This window comes from Podarcis muralis, chromosome 16, assembly GCF_964188315.1.
Source record: "Podarcis muralis chromosome 16, rPodMur119.hap1.1, whole genome shotgun sequence".
Taxonomy (NCBI): Eukaryota; Metazoa; Chordata; class Lepidosauria; order Squamata; family Lacertidae; genus Podarcis; species Podarcis muralis.
The window spans coordinates 19,834,650-19,861,777 of NC_135670.1; the positions used below are offsets into that span (position 1 = coordinate 19,834,650).

A 27,128-nucleotide genomic window follows, 5' to 3' on the forward strand; every position below is an offset into this window, starting at 1 on the left:
ACTGAGCAGCAACAGCAGAGAGCTGCTCATGCACTGTGGATGTTTGAGGGGATGTTTACGGAGACCTTTTGCAGGAGCCACAGGGGGTGCTGGTGAGCACGCTAGCGCCCGCAGGCACCGCGTTGAAGACCCCTGGCTCTGCTTCTTATGCATCCAGTTTCTCGAGCCTGCTGGCAGAGACCGAGGCGCGAATGAGAACCAAACAAAGGAGGTGCTTCAGCCAGGCTGACTCTGCAAGAGGCAGAACGGAGCTGGGTGTTATCCCAACGAAGTGGCAACTTCCTGGAGAAAAAATAAATAAATAAAAATAAAAAATTGGAAAGCTGCAGAAAGCTCGAGTCGCCAAGCCAAAATCAATCTCTCTCCAGAGCCCCAGATGTCCTTATCATTGCCTAATGGCAATTATACTCAGCCAATTAAGACTCGGCTATCACTGTTGCATTGTTAGTAAGCCTTTGGCCCCTAGTGTTGATGGCTGTCTAATTAGTGTTTGTGCAAAGTACAACTGCAAGATACGCCACGCAAAGCTGACAAACACACCCCAAAATAAGCTGTCAATAAGAGGATCGTCCGTAGCACCACTGCTGGCAAACAGATATCTTTTGAAGAAGAAGAAATATCTTACTGATGAAAGAGCGGGAGACATTCTAAACTAGTCAAAACTGAGAAGTCTAGCTGGTTCCTGGTTGATTGGAAAGAAAGAGACAGGAGGCTGGTCACTGCACACCTAGAAAACCTAATATCCAACAGTGCATAAACTCAAAATTTCTGCCATTGGGCTTCACAGGTGAGCATCTGCTTAATTTAAACACTTGCACATTATGGAGGCAGGCTGAAAAAATGAATAAGGCCTTCCCACCCTCCATGGGTACGAGGCCCTTGGACAAAAACACAAAATAAATGGCAAAAACAGATAGACCTCAGCATAACACTCAAAACGGAGGTGTAACACTCAAAACGGAGCACGTTCGGCTTTCGAAAAAAGTTTGTACACCGGAATACTTACTTCCTGGTTTGCTGTGGTTGGGTTCCAAGTTGTTTGAGTACCAAGGCATTTGAGAACCAAGGTACCACTATACCATTTACTGGAAACCATGGGAGGGGAGAAGGCTCTTGTGATCATGTCCCGCTTGCAGGTTTCCCACAAGCATCACGTTGGCCACTGTGACAACAGGATGCTGGACTCGATGGGCCATTGGCCTGATCCAGCGGGCTCTTCTAATGTCCTGATCCTGCTTTCTGCAGGGTGCAAATGAGTAGGAACTCAGTCCTACAAGGTTCAGGCACACCAGGCCATTCCCAGAAGAAACTAAGCAGGACTGAACTTCATGTGCATCAGATCACTCTTAGGAGGTCCATCCTGCTTTCTGCTGGGTTGAGCTTCCTGAGGATGCATCTCTACCTGCCATACACCTGACATCAGGTGTGGGGCAGAGGCACCTGGTTGGGGGGGTGATTCTGCATGCCAAATGGAGAGGTCTGGGAGACTGAGTCTTGCCCATGAGCCAGAGGTCTCCAGCCTACCCTGCTCTATACTTAGGCTGACATTTTGATTTAATGAGAGCCAATGTGGTGCAGTGGTTAAGATGCCAGTCTAGGACCTGAGAGACCAGAGTTCTAATCTCCCACTCAGCCATGAAGGTTACTGGGTGACCTTGGGACCAGTCATTCACTCTCAGCCTAACCTATCTCACAGGAAGGGATCATGGACTGGGAGCAGGAGAACAATGTATGCCACCTTGAAAGGCGGGGTGCAAATAAATAATGTGATCTGTGAACCTGGTAGATCCTTGGTTTCAAATTTCAAATACAGTGGTGCCTCGCAAGACGAAATTAATTCGTTCCGCAAGTCTCTTCGTCTTGCGGTTTTTTCGTCTTGCGATGCACGGTTTCCCATAGGAATGCATTGAAAATCAATTAATGCGTTCCTAGGGAAACCGCCTTCAGACCAGGTCCGGGGACAGTCTGTCCCCGGACCTCTTCTGAAGGCTGGGGGGGGGGGACAAGGGCTTTTCTTCCCACCCCCAGCATTTTAAAAAACCCTGGGACAGCGGAGGACTTCTCCGCTGTCCGGGCGATCTTAAAATGCTGGCGGGCGGCATTTTAAAATCGCCCCGGGAGAGCGGAGGACTTCTCCGCTGTCCGGGGCGATTTAAAAGCCCCTGGGAAGGCAGGCAGGGGGGACAAAGACTTTCGCCCCCTGCCCGCCTTCAGAAGGTGTTCCCGCCCCCCGCCCCGCTTCGGAACAGCGTTCCGAAGTGGGGCGGCTGGGGCAGGTGTCCCCGCCCCCCCTCCCCGCTTCGGAACAGCGTTCCGAAGTGGGGCGGCTGGGGCAGGTCTTCCTGCCCCCCCTCCCCGCTTCGGAACAGCGTTCCGAAGTGGGGCGGCTGGGGCAGGTGTCCCCGCCCCCCCTCCCCGCTTCGGAACAGCGTTCCGAAGTGGGGCGGCTGGGGCAGGTCTTCCCGCCCCCCCTCCCCGCTTCGGAACAGCGTTCCGAAGTGGGGCGGCTGGGGCAGGTGTCCCCGCCCCCCCTCCCCGCTTCGGAACAGCGTTCCGAAGTGGGGCGGCTGGGGCAGGTCTTCCCGCCCCCCCTCCCCGCTTCGGAACAGCGTTCCGAAGTGGGGCGGCTGGGGCAGGTGTCCCCGCCCCCCCTCCCCGCTTCGGAACAGCGTTCCGAAGTGGGGCGGCTGGGGCAGGTCTTCCCGCCCCCCCTCCCCGCTTCGGAACAGCGTTCCGAAGTGGGGCGGCTGGGGCAGGTGTCCCCGCCCCCCCTCCCCACTTCGGAACAGCGTTCCGAAGTGGGGCGGCTGGGGCAGGTCTTCCCGCCCCCCCTCCCCACTTCGGAACAGCGTTTTAAAATGCTGGGGGTCGGGAGCGAAGCGCTGCCGACCCCCAGCATTTTTAAATCTCCCCGGGACACGAACGCTTCGCTCCCGACCCCCAGCAATTTAAAACCTCCCCTGGACACGGGGAGATTTTAAAATGCTGGGGGTCGGCAGCGCTTCCCTCCCGACCCCCAGCATTTTAAAATCTCCTCGGGACAGAGACTTCTCTGCTGTCCCTTGGAGATTTTAAAATGCTGGGGGTCGGCAGCGAACGCTTCGCTCCCGCCCGCCAGCATTTTAAGATCGCCCGGGGCAGGCGGGGGGAAGGCAGGCGGGGGGGAGCAAAGACTTTTGCCCCCCGCTGGCCTTCAGAAGAGGTCCTCTTCTGAAGGCCGGCTGTGGGCGAAAGTCTTTGCTCCCGACCGCCAGCATTTCCCTATGGGCTTTCGTCTTGCGATGCAAGCCCATAGGGAAATTCGTCTTGCGAAGCGCCTCCAAAACAGAAAACCCTTTCGTCTTGCGGGTTTTCCGTCTTGCGAGGCATTCGTCTTGCGGGGTACCACTGTATACTGTACTTTTACTGGATTAACAAGAAGATACAGTGGTACCTCCGGTTAAGTACTTAATTCATTCCGGAGGTCCGTTCTTAACCTGAAACTGTTCTTAACCTAAAGCCGCCGGAGCACAATTTCTATTCTCATCCTGAAGCAAAGTTCTTAACCCGAGGTACTATTTCTGGGTTAGCGGAGGTCCGTAACCTGAAGCATATGTAACCCAAGGTACCACTGTACTTATATTTATTGCATTGATATCCCTCATTTTTCTTCAAGGAACTCAAGGTGGTGTATGTGGGTCACTCCGTCCTCATTTAATACCCTGTGAGGTATGTTAGGCCGGGGGGGGGGGGGGCAGCGACCGGCTCAAGGTCACCCAGTGAGCTTCATGGCTGAGTGGGGGATTCGAACCCTGGTCTCCCAGGTCCTAGTATGACACTCTAACCACTGTGCCACACTGGATAGGTGGCAACGCTAGCATGGAACACACCGTTCGCCAGGTGGAAGTGGAAGAAAACAGGCCCCTTAAGATGGCTTCATCTCGTCTATGGGGGGGGGGGGGGGCGAACCCTTCAATTTCACCTCTCTTCCCATTCAGTCATGCGAGGAGATTGATTGATAGGCACTTGAGCTGTGGGGCCGAGAGCGCCTGCTCTCTCGTCACTCGCCTTTCTAAAGAGCCCCGTGCTTATGGCCTGACATCAGAGAACTCAATCTGGCAAGCGCGTGTTTATCAATAGCACTTTGCGCTGCGGCGGTTACGATGCTTGTTTTCTGGGTCAGACCTTGGATTCCTTTTCATTTGGAGGCTGCGATGTTTGCGGTTACCTCACCCCTAATCAATGCTGGATACAACCAGCCTTTTCTATGGCTGCGTGTCTCAGATGCGCAGCTTAAAGCGACAGGAGCCTGTGACACGTGGGCCTCCGGTTTCAAAACAATGCAAAGACCTCTTTCTTTCTTTCTCTCCCTCTCCCTCTCCCTTCCCTCGTCTTCTTTCCAGGCTTACAAAAAAAGCCGCTAAGATGGCACTGCAAAATGCAGACTTCTCAAGGACACTTGGTGCTGTAGACAATTAGCATACAGCAGATTTTTTGTTTAAACAAAAAGAATAGCAAGTATCTGCAGATGGGGAGTTCAAGTTGTTCCTCTATGAATCGCATTCTGGAGTCTAAATTCTCTTCTGCCTTAAGGAACAATTCCAGATTAGAGAAATGAGTAGCTGGCTTGGAGACTATCGATCTGTTTTCAACTCCCCTAATCTCTAGCCGGTGGGGTGGGGGGGGGGGGAAATGCATCCCCTTCCCCAGTCATCTTCATCCTTCTCTCTAATTCTTCGGTTGGTTTTTATTGACGTTAAGTCAACCAATATATAAGAACTGTTAGATGCTATGGGCTGCGGCTAGTTAAGATGTACTCATAGCGGACCCAGTGAAATTAATCATTGTGACTAACTTAAGCCCATTGATTTCAAATGTTTGTACCATGAATATGTGGCCAGTGTTGTGTAGTGGCTAGAGTGCCGTACTGGGACCTGGAAGAGACCAGGGTTCAAATCCCCATTTGGCCATGAAGCCCACTGGGAGACTTTGGGCCAGTGGCTGCCTCTCTCAGCCTGTACGGCCAGCAGCCAGGGCTGATGGGATTTGTAGTCCAACAATACCCAGAGGGCCACAGTTCCCGCACCCTCCCTAGGGGTTAGCAGGACCAGTACTTTGCTTTATAAATTCACATGCTCATTAGGAATAGCCAGAACACACCTCGGAACAGGAAAGTTTCCTTCAAAAAAAGAGAGAGCGCCTGCTTCTGGTAAGACCAGTTTTTCTATGCATCTCTTATTGGGTAAATTGAGGCTCAGGCTGATTGCTGTACATGGTTTCAGTGGGCGTCAAGGCAGCTAACATGCGTAAGACACCTTGGGGGCCTCGACTCCCACAGCGGCGCTCTAAAATTAGCCCTGTTGATTAGGTTATCATTTCTTCTGTTTCAGACAACCTGTGGTGGAGGGGACTGGAGGGGGGATGGACGGACGGACAGACAAAAGTCAGTCTCCTTCTAAAACCCAGCTTCCTTCTCTAAGGGAAGGCCCTCACAAAAAAGCACACCTTTGTGCCATTGCAACAGAAGAGCTGGCAGGAAGGCAAGCAGTCGGGAACACACAGCCAAGCTACGCTGTTCTGTGCACTGAGCTCTTTGGTTAGGTCGCATGTGTGACTGACAATGACCCAACCAGTGTAGGGATGGCATTTTAGCTGCCACCCTCTATGGCTGGGCCATGCCTCCCTGCTGGGCTTTTCTTTCTCATGGGGACACAGAGGTGCAAAGGGACTGCATGGAGAGAGATAGAAAGTGTTGAATGCAGCTGGGTAGATAAAGAGTCTGGCTGGAGAGAAGGCAGCTTTCCTACATTACTACTTCTGGAGCGTGGCTGGGGACCAGGAGAAGGGGAAAGCACAGGGCTGTTCCCTTCACACCCTACTTGTATCCTTCCCGGAGAAATGCAACTGGCCACAGCCAGAAACATGAAGGCCTTCAAGCAGTGCATTGTTAAACTATGGAACTCCCTCCCACAGGAAGCAGTGAAGGCTTTAAAAGAGGACTGGTCAAATTATTGGAGGAGAAGGTTAAAAAAGGTAAAGGTAAAGGTACCCCTGCCCGTACGGGCCAGTCTTGACAGACTCTGGGGTTGTGCGCCCATCTCACTCAAGAGGCCGGGGGCCAGCGCTGTCCGGAGACACTTCCGGGTCACGTGGCCAGCGTGACAAAGCTGCATCTGGCGAGCCAGCGCAGCACACGGAACGCCGTTTACCTTCCCGCTGGTAAGCTGCTAGGTTGGCAGGCGCTGGGACCGAGCAGCGGGAGCGCACCCCACCGGGGGGATTCGAACCGCCGGAGAAGGAGAAGGTTACCAATGGCTATAAGCCGTGATGGCTATTGCTCTGCCTCCACAATGGGGGGCAGGAATGCTTCTGAATACCAGTTGCTGGAAAACCACTGGGATGGAGAGTGCTCTTGTGCCCTGCTTGCAGGCTTCCCACTGAGGCATCTGGTTGGCCACTGTGAGAAAAGGATGCTGGAATAGATGGACCACTGGCCTGATCCGGCAGGCTCTTTTTCTTAGGAAGCTAGATTTGTGTGCTTCAATAATGGCTCAGGGAGGGCCACAAAAGCCCTTGCTTCTGTAGTGCATTTACACCCCACATTTTTCTCCAAGCAAGTCAGGACTGCACACATCATCATCAACAACAACTTCTTCATTTATACCCTACCCATCTAAGTCACTCTGGGCATCTTACAGCACATCTAAAAACATAATAAAAACATAAAGCATTTAAAACCTCCCGATACAGGGCTGCCTTCAGGTGTCTTCTGAAAGTTGTTCTTCCCCATCCCAATTAATTCCCACTACAGCCCTGTGAAGTAGGTTACACTCCAAGGGCTTCATGGCCGATTGGGAATAGGAACTCTGGTCTCTCCCAGGTGTTAGTCTGACACTTCAACCCCTATACTACACTGGCTCTTCTAAGATGAAGGTGAGAAGGGTTCTAGTTTCAGTCAAGATATTAAGACCTGCCAGAACTGTGGCAAGCAAGACCTGAGTGAGACTGCGCTCTCACCAATGATGATTCACAGAAACTGCTGTTCAGAGGCATGATGCTTCCAGCAGTGGCTAGCACCAATAATGTTTACTCTGCTTTTCAGAAAAGAACTGGTCTTATGATGACCATATCTAATCTTGATTTTATGTCCCCTACCCCCCAAGGGACGCGGGTGGCGCTGTGGGTAAAACCTCAGCGCCTAGGGCTTGCCGATCGTCAGGTCAGCGGTTCGAATCCCCGCGGCGGGGTGCGCTCCCGTTGCTCGGTCCCAGTGCCTGCCAACCTAGCAGTTCGAAAGCACCCTCGGGTGCAAGTAGATAAATAGGGACCGCTTTCTAGTGGGAAGGTAAACGGCGTTTCCGTGTGCTGCGCTGGCTCGCCAGATGCAGCTTGTCACGCTGGCCACGTGACCCGAAAGTGTCTGCGGACAGCGCTGGCTCCCGGCCTCTAGAGTGAGATGAGCGCACAACCCTAGAGTCTGTCAAGACTGGCCCGTACGGGCAGGGGTACCTTTACCTTACCCCCCCAAAAAGGCAGGGAGCAAAACCACAGTGGATGCTGCTTGGGGTGGTGTCATATTAGACCCCCCAAAAAAGCTTGCAAAATGTCTGGATCTCACAGAGGGAAAGCAGTGGCTGAACTGCCGTGTGGCTTGGCTGCTTCCAGATATCAGCAGCTCTCCAGCTAGACCGAATCTGCGCAAACATCCGCCTCCCTGGGGTCCTCAAAATGTCACGAGCCTCTCTGCCAAAGATACCTGAACGAGGCCTCGCACCAGCTGCAATCTGAAGCCACGTTTCAAAAGGGGGGGGGGGATGCGGGTTGCAAAAATTAAGACCTTTGAAGGGGCACAGTCAATACCGACTTAGCTATTAGTGGGAGGCAATCAATTCTCAACATTTCATCCTGAAAAAGAAAGAAAAAGAAAAGCAGAGGAAAGAACTACTCCCTGAATTTAGTTCAAGCTGCCTTCGTCTCCGCCACTCAAAGAATCTGGCATTAATGGAGCAGGAGATATATATTTATTTTATACAGACAATTGACTCTAATCCTACTCTACAAAAATGTATCATTAAAATGAAGTGTTGCTGTAAAATACCATACATTGATTTATGGCAGGGCTGAGCCAATTTCACAGTTCGTATGACATCACCACTTCTACTGAGCGCCCGCTTGGTGGCTTCTGAAAGACTGGGAGGGTGGAAAGCGGGGGGGGGGGGGGCGTGCTGGGAGGAGGTGAGGAGAGAGAGGGGGGTAGGAGAGGGAGAGAGGGACTCTACCTGATCTATATACTCCAGTCTAGGTCAAGGTAAGATTACTGATTAACCTGGGACAATCATTCTCAAAGCCACCGCGCCCCCCTTTTTTAAACCGTAGGATCAGAATTGATAAGGCTCAGGGCATTAAAAGACCTGCGTTAATAAACCTTTTCAACTCTGCATTGCAGATAAAGCAATTGTGGTGATAAATAGAAACGATGTGCCGTTGTGGGAGTGGACAAATCTCTCTCGGGTGGTTCAGAAAATGCAGCCCAGGGGAGACATTCAGCACTCCAGTACAAACCCCATTCCAAGGCATGAAGAAAGGCTATCAAGCAGAGTTTAGCTTTTAACTACTGTCATTGCCTCTCCCCCCCCCCCCCAGCATTTCAGCTAAAAGCCACAATAATAAGTTTTATCTCTGTTAAATAACAGATTCAGTTTTATGGTTTGGGGATACATCAGTCAGGCTCTTAATCCAAAGAAGAGCCGAGGCTCTTGGCGGGGGGGGGGGGGGGGTTTAAAAAAAAGAAAATCTCAAATTCCACTGAGCTAAATGAGTTCACCTCCCCAACACCCCCTTGAGCAGCCAGTTCTGGAAAAAAGAAGTGTTTTGAGAGGTTTCAAATTTCTAAGCCCCCTTTTAGGCAAATAAGTGACTAAGCCCCAAGTAAGTAACATCAGCAACAGACACTGTTTTACAGAGACCGTCTTCAATTAAAAACACACACACACACACACAATCCGTGGATCAATCAATGCTTTCAGCTCTAGCATACTTAGTTACTTAGACAGTAACTTTCTCAAGCACAGATGCAGGCTCCTGTTTCCCTTTTGGTCACCTCTGCTGTCCTGTCAACTTCTCTCCCATAAGGACCAGTGTTCAGCTCCCTTAAGAGCTCCAGCTGCAGCCCAGCTCACGACTTCTTCATGAAGAGCAGTGCTAAAACTCTGGAACTCGCTCCCACAGGAGAGGCAGCGATTGCCACCAACTTGGATGGCTTTAAAAGAGGACTGGACTAACTCATGGAAGATAAGGGTATTGATGGCTGGAAGCCACAAGAGCTATACTTTGCCTCCAGTGTTATTAATGCTTCTGAATTCAAGCTGGTGGAAACCATAGGGGCATGGGGTAATAGTGCTTGTGTGTTCAGGTCCTGGGTAGCCACTCTGAAAAGAGGATAGTGGATTTCATGTCTTAACCTAACAGGACAAAACTGGCTTGCTCTCTTCTTCGAGAGCCAGTGTGGTGTAGTGGTTAAGAGCGGTAGTCTCGTAATCTGGGGAACCGGGTTCGCGTCTCCGCTCCTCCACATGCAGCTGCTGGGTGACCTTGGGCCAGTCACACTTCTCTGAAGTCTCTCAGCCCCACTCACCTCACAGAGTGTTTGTTGTGGGGGAGGAAGGGAAAGGATAATGTTAGCCGCTTTGAGACTCCTGAAGGGGAGTGAAAGGTGGGATATCAAATCCAAACTCCTCTTCTTCTTCTTCTTAGCCAAGATGTGTGTTTGATGACCCATCATGCAAATACCTAACACGCCCGAGTTTGATTTTCCCCTCTTCCCTTCTTTCTCCTTATGTCATTTTTAGGGTTTCTTCAAAATGATAAACCTGAGACTGGAGACTGCCTATTATTATTTTTAACTGATAGTATTTATGCCACTCTGGGAGCTGAAATATGGTGCACAAATGCTCTAAATAAAACAAACAAACAGGCAGGCAGGCAGGCAAGCAGACAAGTCTCCCTCCAGGGTTTCTGCTGGAATCCCCAAGTTTAACAGAGAAACCTCTTAAGTGATTCATCTCCTTGAAATACCAGTATGCTTAATCAAATGCTGTGGATATTAGGACCTGCATGGATACTTAACCATTTGTTTCTCAGCGGAGATCCCATGAGCTGCTTAGATATGCCACTGTCAATGTATGGAACGTTTTCCTGAAGCCAAGACCAAGGTTTTGAAATCAGCTGGCTTTTGGTGATCAAGTTTTATGGTCTCTCTCTCTCTCTCTCTCTCTCTCTCTCACACACACACACACACACACACACACACACATCTGGATTTTCAGAATTTATTTTGAATGTATTACATCAGGGGTCAGCAAACTTTTTCAGCAGGGGGCCGGTCCACTGTCCCTCAGACCATGTGGTGGGCCGGACTATGTTTTGGAAAAAAATATGAACAAATTCCTATACCCCACAAATAACCCAGAGATGCATTTTAAATAAAAGCACACATTCTACTCATGTAAAAACACACTGATTCCCAGACCATCCGTGGGCTGGATTGAGAAGGCTATTGAGACGGATCTGGCCCCTGGGCCTTAGTTTGCCTACCCATGTATTACATCTTGGAATTTTCAGAGGCGTAGTCATGTTAGCCCATTACAGAAAACAAGGAAAATCTTACAAGGAAAAAAACCAGATAATTTTTTGGCTGCCACTTCTAAGACATGTAGTAAATCAACAGCAAAAGAGATGTGGTACCTTTGTGTTGCTAGCAAATTATCTGAATTATGGATAGTATTCTGGTTAAGTTTGTAAGATCTGTGTAACTGGCCAGAAAGACTGGATGCAAACACACACAGAGCAAAAAATGATTGTGATAGCAGGTTGAGCCCGGAAGATGGCTACTTTGTAGAGCTGTGTTTGAGAGTTTATAAAACTTTATAGTCTTAAAGCAAGGATGGGAAACCTGTAGTCCCCCAGATATTTGGTCTACAACTCCCATCAGCCCCAAGTGTTAGGGATGATGAGAAGTAGAATTAGTCTGGCAACACCAGGAGGTCACTGTGGACTGTATCCAACATTCTCTGTTGAACCTGCTGTACTCCTTTAGCCTGACATGCAACTGTGCCTGAAAAAATTCCCCTCCCCTGAGAACCTCAATTAGGCTGTCAATTCAATTCTTCTAGGCAACACTCAACATTCTCGGACCCTTAGCACAAGAACCTTTGCTCCAGCAGATGGCAGAATTTAAAGGCTGGCCAACAAAGGAATCTAGAACAACAGTTGTTTTGGCATAAGCTTGTTGAGCAACAGCTGATTCTTGCAGCCCAACAATCTCTGAATACGAATGCGCATTTCCCCTTGTGCAACAACCTTCCACCAGCGCAATAAGTATACAGCTTAGCGTCTTTAACTCACAGCTACATTGGATACAGCCCATTGCACTGGCCACGCAACATCCAGCGAGGCTGCCAGTGGGAGAAGCGTTCAGTCCGCAGAACTCTCAGGAAGCCAACTACCATGTACTTACCCGGCAATGACCACCCCGTCGCAAGAATGCACATCGCACAGAACTTTCCCAAGTTCGTACTGCAGCTGGCTCACGGCGCCAATGCGGTTCTGCAGAGGAAGACAAGGGAGCGGCATTGGCCTTGATCAGCCACGTAGCAATCCCAACCATTCTGCTTCCCCATCACCAGAAGGGTCATAGCTCTGTGCATGCAGGAGGCCCCCACGTTTAATCTCGACCATCTCCAGGTAAGGCTAGGAAAGGCTCCTGTCTGAAACCACAGAGTGCTGCTGCCAGTCAGAGCCAGCAACACTAAGGTAGATGGTTCGAGGGTCTGACTTGATAGAAAGCAGCTTCCTGTGTTCCTGTATGCAGGGGAAGGCTCAATAGCAGGGCACATGCTTTGTGCCCAAAAGATGCCAAGCTTGCCCCCCAGTGCCTCCAGATAGGGCTATGAAAGTTCTCTGTCTGAAATCATTGAGAGTTGATACCCATCATATGCCTCTGCCTAGGTCACCCACCCTCCTGAGCCGTACCTCTCACCAGCCTGGCAATAATGCATCCTTGAATTCTGATTATGCCTCTTGCTTGCCTGGATGGAAAGGGATGTATGATCCTGTGTGTGTGTGTGTGTGTGTGTGTGTGTGTGTGTGTGTGTGTAGGTGTAGCACGTGAAAGTAAAGTGGTACCCACTTAGAGTGAAACAAGGATCAGACAGACACAGCTTTTGGAGAACAAGAAGGTGAGGTTTTATTGCTGAGCAATAATGGACCCAGCTGGAATCTTTTCCAAAAGACTGGGACCCCGAAGCATACAAATCCTGAGGTCTTTATACCTGAGCAAATCACAGATCATGAGACAGTCATGAGACAGTCACGGACGCCAGCGAAGAATAACCAATTAGCGTGCATCTGCCAGGCTCCTGGCCTTGCGCAGAGTTCACTCCCTAACTTCTGCTTTCCCTTGTCTGCACAAATGATGCGCAGTCTGACCTTTTCCCTAGTTCGGACAGAACAAGGAAATGAGACTCAGGGAATCTCCTGGCCTTACCTCCCCCAAGTTTTGTGGTTTGGCCCTTCCTGTTCTGTGGACTATTTTAGCCTGCATTTGAGGGGGATTTTGTAGCAGTGTCTCTGATTCATGTCTTCCCCTTTCCTTCAGGGTACAGGATGTTACTAGGTGAAAGGTCGGTTCTGGACTTGCGGTTCCAAGCAGTTTGCAGTTAGGCAAAGCTTGCCTTTGATTCAAAATGGATTATAAAATTCACTGTAAGCCCTGTTATATGTGAGCATATATGAATATATTGATTACTGATAACTGATTATATGAATAGCATAAGGGTAGCATAAGAGTGGCCCCCCTTTTCTTGCGTTATAGGAACTAGCTTATTATACAAGGTTAAAATTTCCATTCATCACTCTGCTGACTTTTGCCCCTGGCCCAGCCTGTCACAAGCATGCAACCCTCAGGCTAAAACAGGTCCCCCACCCCTGCCTAATAGAGTCATAATGGATTCCAAAAGAAGAATCCCCCGCAGAGTTTACCTTCCAGTTGGTTCTTAAAACCTGCTCCTTCTCCCGGCATTCCCGGAGGGTCCTTTTCCAGAAAGGAGAATCAGATATTTGACTGTTGGGCAGGTAACCTTCTTTTTGGCACAACCGGAACCAAAGGAGCTGGTCTTCTGCAAGGACCTTCCAGGGCTTGCTGACCTAAAAGCAGCAAGACAGGTATCAGCTCCAGACCGTACATTTGTTGGAGGCTGGCAGCATCTTCATGCATGGAGTTAAAAGTGAAGTTTGGCTGTGCTATGTTATAATGGTCTCTCTTCCCCACCTGAGACAGGAGAGTTGCTGTCATGCTCAGATCCTGCCTACAGGTTTCCTATAGGCATCTGGTTCGCCACTGTGAGAACAGGAAGCTGGACTAGGAGGGCCACTGGCCTGATCCAGCAGGCTCTTCTTATGTTCTTAGAAAGCAGACTCAAGGATTGTTACAAATAACTCATACACTGTTCCACAGTCAATTGGAAGAATGGAAGAGACAGGTAAATACAAACTGGTTTACTGGCAGTTTCAAATTAATAAGCAGCTTCCTTACAGGTTCTGGGCTGACTTGTTGCTCCCTCCCAAACCAAAAGTTTTTTACTGAAACTACAAATGAGAATATGCTGCAGGCGAGGGATAGTCAGGCGCACTTAACTCCTGCATACTCAGTAAAACAAGGGGATACAGCTGCAAACACATCCAGCAAGTCTCACTCCTTGTGTGAGCTTGTCTAATAAAGCAACACACCACAATCTTTTGGTACCAATGTGCAAGGTCATTTATTGGAAATCCTTCCAAAGCACATCAAATCAAATCTTTATTGATCAATGAAGAGAATTAAAGAAGCAAAATAAAAAGTGTACGGAACATGTTGTCCAGATGGGTCTAGTAGCGTTGAAAACAATAAATAAAAGTAGCACAGAGTAACAAGGGCACCAACATCTTAAAAGTTGTAGTCATGTCACAAACTCCAAAGAGGAAAATTACAAAGTGTCTGGGGTCAGTTCTTGGTGGGTTTTGCTTGGCAACACTGAGAGTGATAGATGCACCTGATCGTCCTGGCAGATTTAATAAAAGTGGTTCAATAAAGATTTTGTGTAGATCTTGACCCTTCCAACGCCTATTTATTGCAGCTCTTGATGCTACTGGAAAACGAACTTGCTCTCCTTTCCCTCCAATTCCAATTCCTTTTCTACCCTGACCATCAGACCCCCAAGCCAGTGGGGTGGAGACCCTCCAGGGGGGCAGAGCAGCAACATTACTGCAGTAGAACTATACAGTGTAAAATTAATTCCCAAATGCATGTTTGGGCTAAAGGTGGGTCACCGGTCTGAAAAGGTTGAGGACTCTTGACTTAAAAGTACAATTAGAGCACAAAGATTATGACAGCGCAAAAAAGGGGGGAAGGGAGGGGACGCACAAAACCCAATCTAAAATAATTCATTGGCTCCTCAAAACCTGGGTGAAGAGATGCATCCTGCCCAAGGGTTGAAATAAGTAAAAATGATGGTGCCAGAGACACCTCCAAAGCGAGAGAGTTCAATAAACAGGATACCAACACAGAGAAGGCCCTGCTATGTGTCACCTAAGAACAGTACCCCACTCAACCTTAACATTCAGGCAGGTCTATATAGAAGGCAGCATAAGGTCCCTTTGTTCCTCTCTGCTGTTATTCCCCCAGAATAAACCTTCACATAGGCTTATCGGCCACTTTAGTTAAATTGCAGCTCAGTGCCTGCTCTCTCTTTCTCTCTGAGTCATGCCATATGCTGTAGAGCAGGGGTCAGCAAACCTGTTCAGCAGGGGGCAGGTCCACTATCCCTCAGACCTTGTGGGGGGGCAGACTATATTGGGGGGGGAGAGGATGAACGAATTCCTATGCCCCACAAACAACCCAGAGATGCATTTTAAATAAAAGGACACATTCTACTCATGTAAAAACACCAGTCAGGCCCCACAAACAACCCAGAGATGCATTTTAAATAAAAGGACACATTCTACTCCTGTAAAAACACGCATATTCCCAGACCGTTCGCGGGCCGGATTTAGAAGGCCTTTGGGCCGGATCTGGCCCCCGGGCCTTAGTTTGCCTACCCATGCTGTAGAGATATGAAAAACACAAATGCTCTGCTGAATCAGACCGGGGGGCATTTAATCTAGGGACAGCTGGCGTGTCGCGCTCCAGGTCTTTCTGTACTACAGTTCCCATCAGCCTCAGCCAACATGGCCAAGGGTCAGAGATCATGGGAGCTGCACTCCAGAAATATCTGGATGGTGGCTACCTGGGGTTTAAGGAACATGATGCACACCTGGCAGAGAAGCAGAGAATAACTTCTCACTGGCTGCTCCTGTGCTTTGGAGTTCCTTTTCTGAGACAAGGCCTCATCTAACCCTCTCTGGAATCCTTCCAAAGAACAAGTAAATGTCTTTTTTAAAAAAAAAAAAAACAGATATGATTCAGACAGGCCTTTTGCCTGACAGGTTGATTTGTCTTATGGTTTTTCCACCATGTGTGTGTTTTTTCTGTTTTAAATCGCCCACAGTTTTACTGCCATGTTTCTGCCCACTCTGGTTTTCAGGATGATAGAAAATTGCCTTATACTTAAGATTCAGACTATGGGTCCATCAAGCTCAGCACTGTCAACACAGGCAGGCAGGGGCTCTCCAGGGTTTCAGACGAGGCTCCTTCCCAGCCCCACCTTGGATATACTGGGGACTGAACCTGGGGTCTTCTACATTCAAAGCAGATGTTCTGTCACTGAGCTACGGCCCTTCTCCATCAGCAGGAGAGGTTAATGTGGGCCTGTTCCTGCTGCTCTGAGCCCCAAATACATGCAAAAGGCAACAAGAAATCTCACCGCAGAGAAGACTCGCTATCATGCAGCTACCCTCTGGACCTCTCGTAGAGGGAGCACATGAATAACAGCCTCAAATGATGATTGCAGGGTTCGGGTCGATTCGTATGGGGTCCTTGAGGTATTGACATTCTGAGCCGTTTAAGGCTCCGTTCATGACACTAATCATAAAACTAAGTAAAGGGGGGGAAGCACTCCCAAAATCATGATGCAATCTCTCATGGAGAAGGCCAGATGTTGCAGGCCAGGGGGTCCCAAACCGTGGTCCATGAACTTCAATTTGGTGGGCTGTGCCATGTCTGCATTAAACACACTGGTTTTTAATTGCATTTTTAAAATTACGGCTTATATTCAAATATATTTCTTACATTGCATTTTACTGTTTGACAATCTGAATTCTGCAGAAGGCAAATTCTAACGCAATAAAATACAACAGAAAAAATAAAAACAGCAAGAAAAGTATGATTAAAAATCGCCCGGCAACTAGCACAGCGCCTTACAATTGCTTCGACATGCAGAAAAATCACGAAGTGGGGCAAGCCAAGGAAATCTGCAATTTTCAGGTCTCCCACTGGGAGCAGGGATTTTTGGGAACCACTGTTTTAAGCTAAGCTCAGATTCTTTTGGGCGCTCAGAGGACATCTTAAGGCAGTGGTTGTAGAATCTGAAACTCCCCTTCTCAACCCTGACCTTTGGCCATGCTGGATTGAGCTGGTGGGTGTTGGAATCTCACAGAAGAAGAGAAGAGTTTGGATTTGATGTCCCCGCTTTATCACTACCCTATGGAGTCTCAAAGCGGCTAACAATCTCCTTTCCCCTCCTCCCCCACAACAAACACTCTGTGAGGTGAGTGGGGCTGAGAGACTTCAGAGAAGTGTGACTAGCCCAAGGTCACCCAGCAGCTGCATGTGGAGGAGCGGAGACGTGAACCCGTTTCCCCAGATTACGAGTCCACCGCTCTTAACCACTACACCACACTGGCTCCGATAGCAACCCCTGTCCTGGGGTGCTACTAGCTTTCAAGCGTGAGGGATGTATGCCTGTTGAGGTCACACTTGCCTTCTAGCTTGGGAAGGCTCAACTTTTCTGCACTTCCACTGTGCTGCCTTACACTGTTTTGCTAGCCAGCTGACCTATGTCATTTCACTGCATTCTATCGCTTACTTTGCTTTGCTTGTTTAATTGTACTTTATTGTATACTTTGCTTTAAGGGTTCACCACTTTGGGGGGCCTTGTGGGGGCCAAGAAGCGGCCGATGAATAAATCCTCATCATCCAAGGTGGATAAATGGATAAATGGACATCGTGCCCGTTCCGTGTGCTTTTATGAGGTCACAGGATACATGGCAAGTGACGGGAGGGGCGCAGAACACTGGGAAGAAGACAGGAAGGAATGGTGGGCCACGTGAGCTTCACTCCTCTAATTCAGTCTCAAAGGGGTGACGACTCAAGGAATTCCCAGTCCCAAGTCCTATCAGGCAAGGTTCCAAAAGGCAGTATCACGGAGAGTTAGTTCCTTCCTCAATGGGAGTTTCAACATGTGCATCGCGGTTCTCCCAGAAGCACCCTCTGATTAGCGGTGGTGATCATCTCCTTCTTTCCAGGAGGGCCTGCTGCTCATCTGGGTGATACAAATGGCCATTCGGTCTCCACTACCCTCAATGCAACTGCAGCCGACACAGCACCCAGGACGACCAGGAATATCATGGATGCAACCCCCTGCCGGCGATGCTTTGTGGTGTATCGCTGAGTTAGAAGGGTTGATAGAAGCCATGTGGATCGTGTAGCATAGCCAGCTGCTGCTGATTGCTGAGGGCCGCCTCCACCCGCTGCTGCTCCCGCTCCACCCACCTCTCCGTGTCTTGGCGCGCGACGTCGAGGCTGTGGCGCAGCCGGCGCTGCTCGTGCTCCATCCGCCGATCCGCACGCAGGTTGGCATTATCCTGATGGTCCTGCAACGAGTGCCGATACAGCTCTTGCGCGGCGAACATGCGGGAGTCCTTGGCCTCCAAGTGGTCCCAGTGCTGCGCCACCAGCTGCAATTGCCGCTGGCGTATCGATTCCTTCTGAGCGGGGTCGCTCCTCCGGGAGCTCAGCCTCCGGCGGAATTCCTGCTGCTGCGCCAGCTCCTGCTGCCGCTGCTCCTCTTCCTGCGCCAGGCTTTGCCGCTGCTGCAACGCCCGCTGCTGCTGCTGCTGCGACACCCGCCGCTGCTGCTCCAGCAGCCGCTGCTGCTCCCGCTCAAACTCCAGCCGCTGCCACTCCCGCTCCGCCCTCTCCACTTGCCGCCACTCCCGCAGCCGCTCCTCTTCCTGTTCCCGCAGTGCCACAGCTTCCTCCTCCTCTGCTCCTTCTCCTGTGATGTAACTGCGCAACTGGGTGATGTAATTGCCAACAATGGTGATGAAATTGCCCATCGTTACATGCAAGAAGCACACAGTCTTCTCTTTGCAGAGTCGATTGTCCTAGTAGGTTTCCCTGCGCCCATCCATGGAGACTGATATCCAGCTGTAGCCTTCCCCTGGCAGGTTGAGCTTCAAGGCCCACAGAGATGGTAAGGATAGCTAACATGACTCAACAATAGGCCCATTGATCACTGGGACTTTGCCCACCATGTGCCTGGGCTGGATTGCTTCAGGCTTCAGCGGCTTCAGTGGTCCAGCTAGTTCAGCATGGCCAACGATGACCAGCAGCGGTTCTGAAGGGTTGCAGAAAGGGGACATTCCTAGTCCTTACTGGAGGTGATGAGGATTCAACCTGGGATCTTTAGCATCCAAAGCAGATGCTCAAACCAATGGGTTATGACCCTTTCTTGAATGACTGAATAGTCTTCAGAAAAAAAGGAAAGGGGTGAGTTAAACTTAATAGGAAAATTTATACCATGAATTCCTTTTCTCTGTGTGCCATAAGAAACCCCAAGACATCACAGCGGCCCTATGGCACCCCATAGCGTAAATACCGAGAGACCAAAAAAACCCCAAACCACACTCTCCCAATGCTGCTCTCTGGACTAGGTCATGTAAGTAACAGGGCCCCCAAATCCCATCCCACGTAGTTGGTCCAGAAGGATATGGCAGTCAACAATATTAAATAGCCACAGAAAGCTTGAGAAGGACCAAGATCAGCCCTGCTTGTCCCATTAACAGAGGCCATTCCCGGCAGGGTGACCAAGACCAACTCGGTCCCATGGCCCAGACTAAAGTCAGACTTAAATGGCTCTAGATATTCCATATCATCCAAAAATGCCTACAGCTGTCCCAACCTTCTCCACCACATCTGCAATGCACTCAGAAGTTGGTGACAATGATTTCCCCCCCTGCTCTCTTGTTCTCTTTAAAATCAATGTCTGCTCACTGGCTCTCAGTCAAACCTACCTCACAGGGTTGTTTTGGGGACTGAATAAGGAAGTGGAAAGCCATGTACACCACCTTGAGTTCCTTGGAGAAAAATGTGGGATGTAAATGCAATAATTCTTTATTTTCATTATTATGAAGAGGAGGAGGAGGAAGGAGGAGGAGAGGAAGAAAAATTAATAATAAGAATAATAATCCTGACATTGGCATACATGCAAAGACAGCTGCCAGGAGGCAGCTCTAGCAAAGGGAAAGAAAACTACCATAGTTGATTGATTCTTTATCAAATGTTGAGATTTTGCAGTTCCGTGCATGTTATAATTCTGGGAGTAGATGGAAATAGCTCTATGCCCTCCAGGGAGAGAGAGCCTTCTCTACTACGGATCTGGGCTCCTCTCAGGTGAGAGATGGGAGGAGTAAAAGATCGTCCAGAGTCCAGTACTGCTTCAGATATCAGGAATGCATCTTATGAGTGTACACATGGCTGTGAACCTTTGCCTGTGGGTTGTAATCTTCTTGAATATGAGTGGTTCACGTATGAGTGGCAAACAGAGGTGACGTTTGAGGTAGCAAATGGCTGCAGTGGTTGTGTGAAATGGATGGTGAGCAAGACTGGATGAACGATTTTCTGTTGTGTTGTTTGGATCTATATATTTATACTGCCTTGTACTTTTCTCCAATTTTATTCGTTTTGTGTTATGGATTGGATATGGTATGAGTATTTTGCTATGCAAATCACTTGACTTTAAAAAAAAAAGATACTCAGTGTGCGCGTAAACCACTTTGAGGTCTTTCAGGCAGTAAAGCAGTCTATAAATGGAAGTAGCAATAAATCATATTAAACTCTTCTCTCCATTTTAGCTAAAGCAAGCGTCTGCTGACATTGGTGAGGCTTCTGAACAAGAGAGAGAAGTAAACACAATGAAGCTTTGCCAGCCTCAAAGTGAGGATGGGGTGGGGAAGGAAAGAAGCAAGGAAGGAAAGAAGACAGGTAAGGAAGAGAGGGGTGGAAAACAAAAGCCAAGGCTTGCCAACGTAGAAAGCATTTGTAGTACCACTGCCAAATCTAAGTTAAAACATTGCTTTAGAAAGCACAGACGCTCCTAAGTGGATTCTCAGGTTCCAAGAGGTCCTTTTAACACTCATGGAGGGGGAAAAGCATAACAAAAATATTATCCCACTGTGATTTTAATCAGATTACTTGTAGCCCCACTAGGCTTATAAACCTGGGTTTTTCCAAGGAGGGGCCCTACGACCAGGCACCCCCATTAATGCACCAGGAACTGGCACTGCCAAGCCTAGTAAAAGCTTCGCTGAGCGAGGCACAGCTGCAAGAAACCACTAATAAAAAGCATCTCGAGCCTCCAGCTTTACAAGCGCTGCTCCCATTTAAAGCACAGGCAAACACACACAGCATTTGGCTCCAGCTCAAACTTCCTAGCTCAGCTTGAGTTAAGGGTACAGGTGAGCAACTGGATGCCAAAAGATTTTTTAAAAAGAAAAAGAAAAAAAGACTACCCCCCCACTACCTAAAAGAGAAAGGGAGAGAGAAAGAAATTTCGCCCTTGATTTTATTGATAGGGAGGCCAGTCTGCTGAAAGCTAAGCTGAGCCACTCAAGAGCATCTTATTAATATAAAAATAAATAAATGTGTGAGCAGTGTTAGAAACTGATATATGAAAGCTAGGAGCTAAATGGCAGCTGAAACCTAGGTTATGGGAGCAACAACGGAATGTCTAGTTGCACTTTTTTATAACAAGAAAACAAAGCTGAAAATGAATGAACTGCAGCTAAAATCTTATGTTCATTTTTCACATGGTCTAGTCCTTCCCCTGCCCACCTCCCTAATATTCTTAAGAGGGTGTCTTCTCCAGACTTCAGAGAGGAGCTGGAAGTGGGAAGCAGAAAAAGGTTCTCCTTTCCTTCCACTCTGCAGTTTTAATCTGAAATCTTAGGTGCAGTACTGTGGCTAGAGCTCATAAACTGTTCGCGCAAATGAAATTCCCTGTCTCAAAATGTGCCTACAACAATGGGAGTTTCAAACACTGTCAGTGAGTTATTTCCCAGGTTTCCACCGAATCTTACCAGCAGAATATCCAAGAGCTAAATACAAATATGCAAGAAATATGTGTTATATAATCTCACATATATAGCTATTTTAGTGATTAACTGAATCCTAAAAGAGAACCAGAGCAAGCTTGAGTAGAGTGCCATTTAATGCTTTTATACTTTCATGAGGAAGAGCTACAGCTCAGTGACAGAGCATCTTCTTCGCATGCAGGAGGTCCCAGGTTCCACCCTCAGCATCTGGGAGAATCGCTGCCAGTCAGTGTAGACAATACTGAGCTAGATGGAACAATAACCTAACTTGGTATAAACCATTTAGACAGTCTAACCCAGTGGACAAATTCTCTGTGACCAAGTTGTATACAATAGTTTCCTTCTGATCACTGAAAATGATTCATTGGGTCAAAACATGTCTGGTCCTTGACATATTTCATTATCATCTGCTGGTCATATTAGGACTCTGACCTGAGTAGACAAATCAATTTGTTGCCATAGTTTAGTAATTCTGTCAACATTCTAATCTTTTAACGTTAAAGTTAAATTAATTAAATTTAAATCTCCTTTTCCTACTTTATTTAGAAGGATCCAGGTCTTTTATTCTTACCCAACTTAAAACATTTTTTTCGAGTTCGCATTGCTCATGACGCCAGTCCACACTAGCCAATGCAACTTCACTGACTCTCAAACTGCTCTGCCGCCCATAAGAATCACAATAATGGTAATAATAGTAATAACAAACGCTAACAGAACAACAGCTGTGAAAAGCAGCATGGCATTCCATTTAACAGAAGAGGTCTTCCATCATTCAGCCAAAAAAATAAAATCAAAAGCACCGGGAGGAAAATGAAAACGGTCTTTATTTTTTATGGCTTTGCTTTTTACTTGATCGCTTTAGAAGCTGACTAAAAGCTTTGGCCATCCATCTTGTTCCAAAAGCCTTGTAAAGCGCACAGAACTCAGCTGCTCAGCTGCCTCCTAAATATCCTGGGACTGCTTCTCAAGAATGGCTTCAGAAGTCCACCATTTGCTTAATGTCAAGAAGAGAGCATAATAAAAGCAGATCCTAATATATATTCTTTTAAGTGGGAGAATAGAGTCAAGGCCACTTTACTGCACCAAGCAATTGGCCTGGACAACTTTGGGGTACAATTTCAGTGTAAAATCTCCATTGCAGGAGTTACAACAGAGTGATTTGAAAGAAAGGAATGACCCGGCGCAACAAAACCCTTACACTATAAACTTCTATTGCCTGCTTAGAAGTCCCCAATGCGAACTGCTCAATCCTTTCCATTTCTTCTGCTCGGGAGTTTCTTTGCGGTGAAAGCATACCACTCTGAGTTAAAAACGGGTGAAAATCTTCCAATAAAAAACCCAGATGATTTCCTGATCAGAAGAGGCTGTTAATACAAGCCAGGGTGAGGGAGCTTTTTCAGCACTCCCTCGTTGGCAACCCTTCGGGGAAACATGACAGAGGTGGGGAGGGCCAGAAGCAAAAATGGCTGGAGCGGCAGATGGGACCTTTACCTCTGTACATTGGGCTACATTTCAGCTGTGCAGAAGTCAGAGGTTTCTATACTGCCCACATACACTGACCCCTTGATGAGCTTATAAAGTAGTCATCGATCCCAACCCAAATTCTTAAAAAATGTCAAAGTCAAGAAATACCTGTATACAATCTTTCTTAAAGCAATAAAGCAGCAAGGTTTGAGAACATTGTTGTATTGCGGAAACTTCTGACTAAGTATAGAGTAAGGCTGGGTGATATCTGGCTTTCAACAGCACAATAGATGACCAGCTAAACATTGCAACATACCGATATATCACAATGTCTGAAATAAAGACGGAACTATGTAGAGGTGAGTTTCCGAACTTTTTGAAAAACTATGCATTGTAAAACTTATTTCCCACTCCTAAGCCTTCCAAGTACGTTTCCGAACACAATTCAAAGTGTTGGTGCTGACTTTTAAATCCCAGTATATCTGAAGGAGCATTTCCACCCCAATCACTTAGCCCAGACACTCAGGTCTTCTGCTGATTCCCTCACTGCGAGAAGCGAAGTTACAGGGAACCAGGCAGAGGGCCTTCTCGGTAGTGGTGCTCGCCCTGTGGAACACCCTCCCATCAGATGTCATGGAGATAAAGAATTACGCAACTTTCAGAAGACATCTGAAGGCAGCCCTGTATCAGGACGTTTTTATTGCTTGATGGAAACCCAGCCAGATGGGCAGGGCATAAATAATAAAACTATTATTATTATTCTTATTATTATTCTTATTATTATTCTTATTATTGACACATACAACCAGCCAGGTCTTTATTCATCTCCAGCAGAGACCCATCACTCCTAGGCGGTCAATATTGACCGCTTTGGGGAACCTGTTAAATGTTTTATGTCGATATTTTATCACTTACTAAAGAGTGTTCCTGAAATTTCTTCTCTCTAGCCTCTCAATTCTTTTTGTAACTTAGCACCTCTTTCCATCGATATCTGGTTCACTTTGGTCTCAAAAGTTTCTTCCCCTCACCCCACAGCCAATCCTGGGAGCTGCATGTAGCTCAGGAAGTGGTCATGAAGCAGTCAAGGTGTCAGTGGCTGGGAGATGGGGACTGTCAAAGTGTTAATTACTGCCAGAGTGCTCCAGCTTCCCTGCAAGACAGAGAGATGCGGCCGCTCTCTGCTCAGACATGATGGAGGACTAGATTTGAAATTCCAATAATAAATAAATAATACTACAGAGCATTATTACCACTCAGTTCGGCACAACCCACTGATCCCAATGGCGTTTACTTCCAAGTAGTACATTCAGAAAGGAAGCGAGAAGCACCAGCAAACCTGGCAAAGACTTACTTGAGCACATCTCCCCAGTTCCGTCCTGCCGAGGAACTGAAATATTTTTAACGCCAGTTCATAAGGCAGCTGAACGTCAAAGAAGGGAACTTCGTTTATTTCATTCTGAAAAGTAGTCAGAAGAAGTGGGAGACAGGAGTTAAAATAAAATACTGTATTGCTATTTATTCCACATCCTAGAAGGAACAGGAAAGAGACACAAGTTGCTGGTCTGCTTTTTTGCATGTACGAGCCCACAGACTTCATTCTGATAAAAAATCTTATAAAGAATTGGTGTAGAATAGGAGCCCTTAACTTTTGGGGACCCAGGGGCTGTGGGCACAGTAAAGTACCTGTTTTGCAGAAGGAAAACTGGCAAGGCACAGAGCCCGCAACCCTCCCAAACACAGCTACATGCATAGAGTTATAACCGAGGCTAATCAGAGCAGACTTATTGAAAATAACTGGCCTAAGCTAGCCTCGACTAAGGCACACACTAAAACAAAATAGTCAAAAAAAGCAGACAACAGCAACATGAACAACAAGCACTAATAAAAAATTGTGCAAATTCTCAAACAGTGCCAAAAAAAACCTCATTAAAAAAAGAAAAAATTGGGAGGGGCAAGAAAGCTCAGCAGCCACCAGAGGGGTGTCTAAGAGCATGCGGTGCCCCCAGGTATACAAGCTGCCTTATACCATCTGTACCCAATACCAGCCGTACTCAGAATGGACCCACTGATGTTAATGGACATGACGAAGGTCCATTCATTTCAATGATTCTACTCTGAGTAGAACTAATTTGGATACAATCCTATATGTCCCCCTAGCTCAACAGCTCTGCCTGGAAGCAGCACTTTTCCACCCCCTGCTACCGATCCTTTTACTTGGGGATTGAACAAGGTTTGAAGCCTATTTGTTCCAAACCCATTTATCAGTGCCGCAGGCCTAGTCGTCCTCTTATATACCTGCTGGGATTGACAAAGCTGCCTCTGATTGGTTATCATTTAACTCTCACGGCAAATAATTTGCATCGCACATCATGTGCATGGAAGTTGCCGAACCAGTTAACCAACTAGAAGGATTACTGTTAATAGCACCAGTTTTCCTATACTGTAACTTGATATTTCTGAATATGGTAATGCTAAGAAGACAGAGGTTGTGTGTGAGTGAACGAAGTTTGCTCAGCTCCGTATTTAGTGAGCATCCAGACAAGATCACTCTCCTGGCACAAAATTATCGTTCAGCTCCATACATGAAATGGAAAGACAAGTGAGCAGAGAAACAGGCTACTTCTCCTTTGGCCCTTGGACCTGATTCAAAAGGGAGCCCAGGAAGGCAGAAGAAAATGACTACTCAAAATAGCTCATCTTAGGCTGCCTCTACCAAACACACATCCTGCCTCAGAGAAGGCCATTAGATGAAGCATCCTATTCCTTCAATTTGAGGGAAGAAATCCTTAAAGTAATGCACAATTATTTCTTCACTTTTACAGGCTGTTTTGAGTACGAAATAACCCATTATCAAAAAGCATACAGAGCACATTAAAAGAAAAAGATCCCCTTGCAAAACTAGCTGTAGCTTTTATCAGGAATCCAAAAGACAAACATCGCCATCCGCTCCTTGGAGACACACATTTACACACCAGTGCGCTAATGGAGCTCTGGTTCACTAAATGGATTAATTTACTGCCATCAGAAATTTAATCTGTGCTTTTAAAACAAAAAAACAAAACAAAACAACGTAATTAACCAGAAGGGAGAGGAACAAGCTTCTTCTAACCTTTGTGTTAACTGAAAGTTTTTAAGATTAGCAAGCCAGACAGAGATGCAGGAAGAAGTTTTAAATTTCTTGTTGCATACCGTAGCAATGGACACTGTGCTGAAGGGCTGTGTATAAGGGTTGCATCCAACAAAATAGTTGTGTGTGTGTGGCTCAACTTTTGAGTGCAATTGAACTTCCTGTCTCTACACACGCACCCATCTCCAAATCTTCTCTGCAGGAATGGGGGGGAACTCACAAAACACGTTGGAGAGGTCCATTGCACTCATGTAAGTCATTTCACATGCACACTAGTTTAGTTGGAAAGAACCCTAAATCTTTAAGTAACGTAAATCCAACCACCACACTGTACTTTACAACACTGTAAAGTCAGCCCAAGGCCAGCTGAGGGGCAGTTAGAAGCAGTGTAAGGGCTACTCCATTATTGGCAACAACACCCCTCATGTCAATTGAAGTGTGCAGCCACACTATTCCATGGACTGGGCAGAGGATGGTGTGTACACAAATCCACGGGATTCTAAGTAGGGTTCCCTTGCAGACCTAAAACCACAACAGCCCTAGGGCTGGCATAGCATTCACCTGGAGTATTTACACTGGAGTCAATGGAAGGAAAATACTGTTTTTAAAACCCAAAGGCGGGGACAGCAGAAGAGCCACCTCTCCCACCTAGGGCCTCAACTTGCTGCAGAATTTCCCATTACCACAACCGCACAATTGTTCTCTTAAGCTAGGTGTGGAGAACCTACGACTCTCCAGGTGTTGTTGAACGACAACTCCCATCAGCCCTAGCAAGCATGGCCAATGGTCAGGGGTTATGGGAGTTGTACTTATCTTATGCAGTGTACAGTGGTACCTCGGGTTACATATGCTTCAGGTTACATACGCTTCAAGTTACACACTCCACTAACCCAGAAATAATGCTTCAGTTTAAGAACTTTGCTTCAGGATGAGAACAGAAATCGGGCTCCGGCGGTGCGGCGGCAGCGGGAGGCCCCATTAGCTAAAGTGGAGCTTCAGGTTAAGAACAGTTTCAGGTTAAGAACGGACCTCCGGAACGAATTAAGTACTTAACCCAAGGTACCCCTGTACTGGTTTTTGTTTCTTCTTCCACCTCCAGTAAGAGAAAAGCCTCTACAGGCTAAGACAAGACTGTGCAGGGAAGGGACCTTTTGCATGCAATGCACATACTCTACCACTGAGCTATGATGCTTCCCCACAAGACTCATAGACT

At 47.6% G+C, this 27,128-nt stretch overlaps 1 protein-coding gene across 5 annotated transcripts in view; it reads right to left on the minus strand.

The window, feature by feature from the left end:
* FBXW8 (F-box and WD repeat domain containing 8) overlaps positions 1-27,128 on the minus strand; it is a 65,663-nt gene that overhangs the window by 36,042 nt on the left and 2,493 nt on the right. For 3 of the 5 annotated variants that reach the window (XM_077920646.1, XM_028710261.2, XM_077920647.1), the window contains exons 2-4: positions 24,140-24,244; positions 13,018-13,182; positions 11,495-11,583 (exon numbers count right to left, since the gene is read on the minus strand). In XM_077920646.1, the coding sequence (XP_077776772.1) occupies positions 11,495-11,583; positions 13,018-13,182; positions 24,140-24,244 (359 nt within the window). The remainder of the gene's footprint in view (positions 1-11,494; positions 11,584-13,017; positions 13,183-24,139; positions 24,245-27,128) is intronic. The other 2 variants (XM_077920645.1, XM_028710262.2) reach the window with 2 other exon arrangements.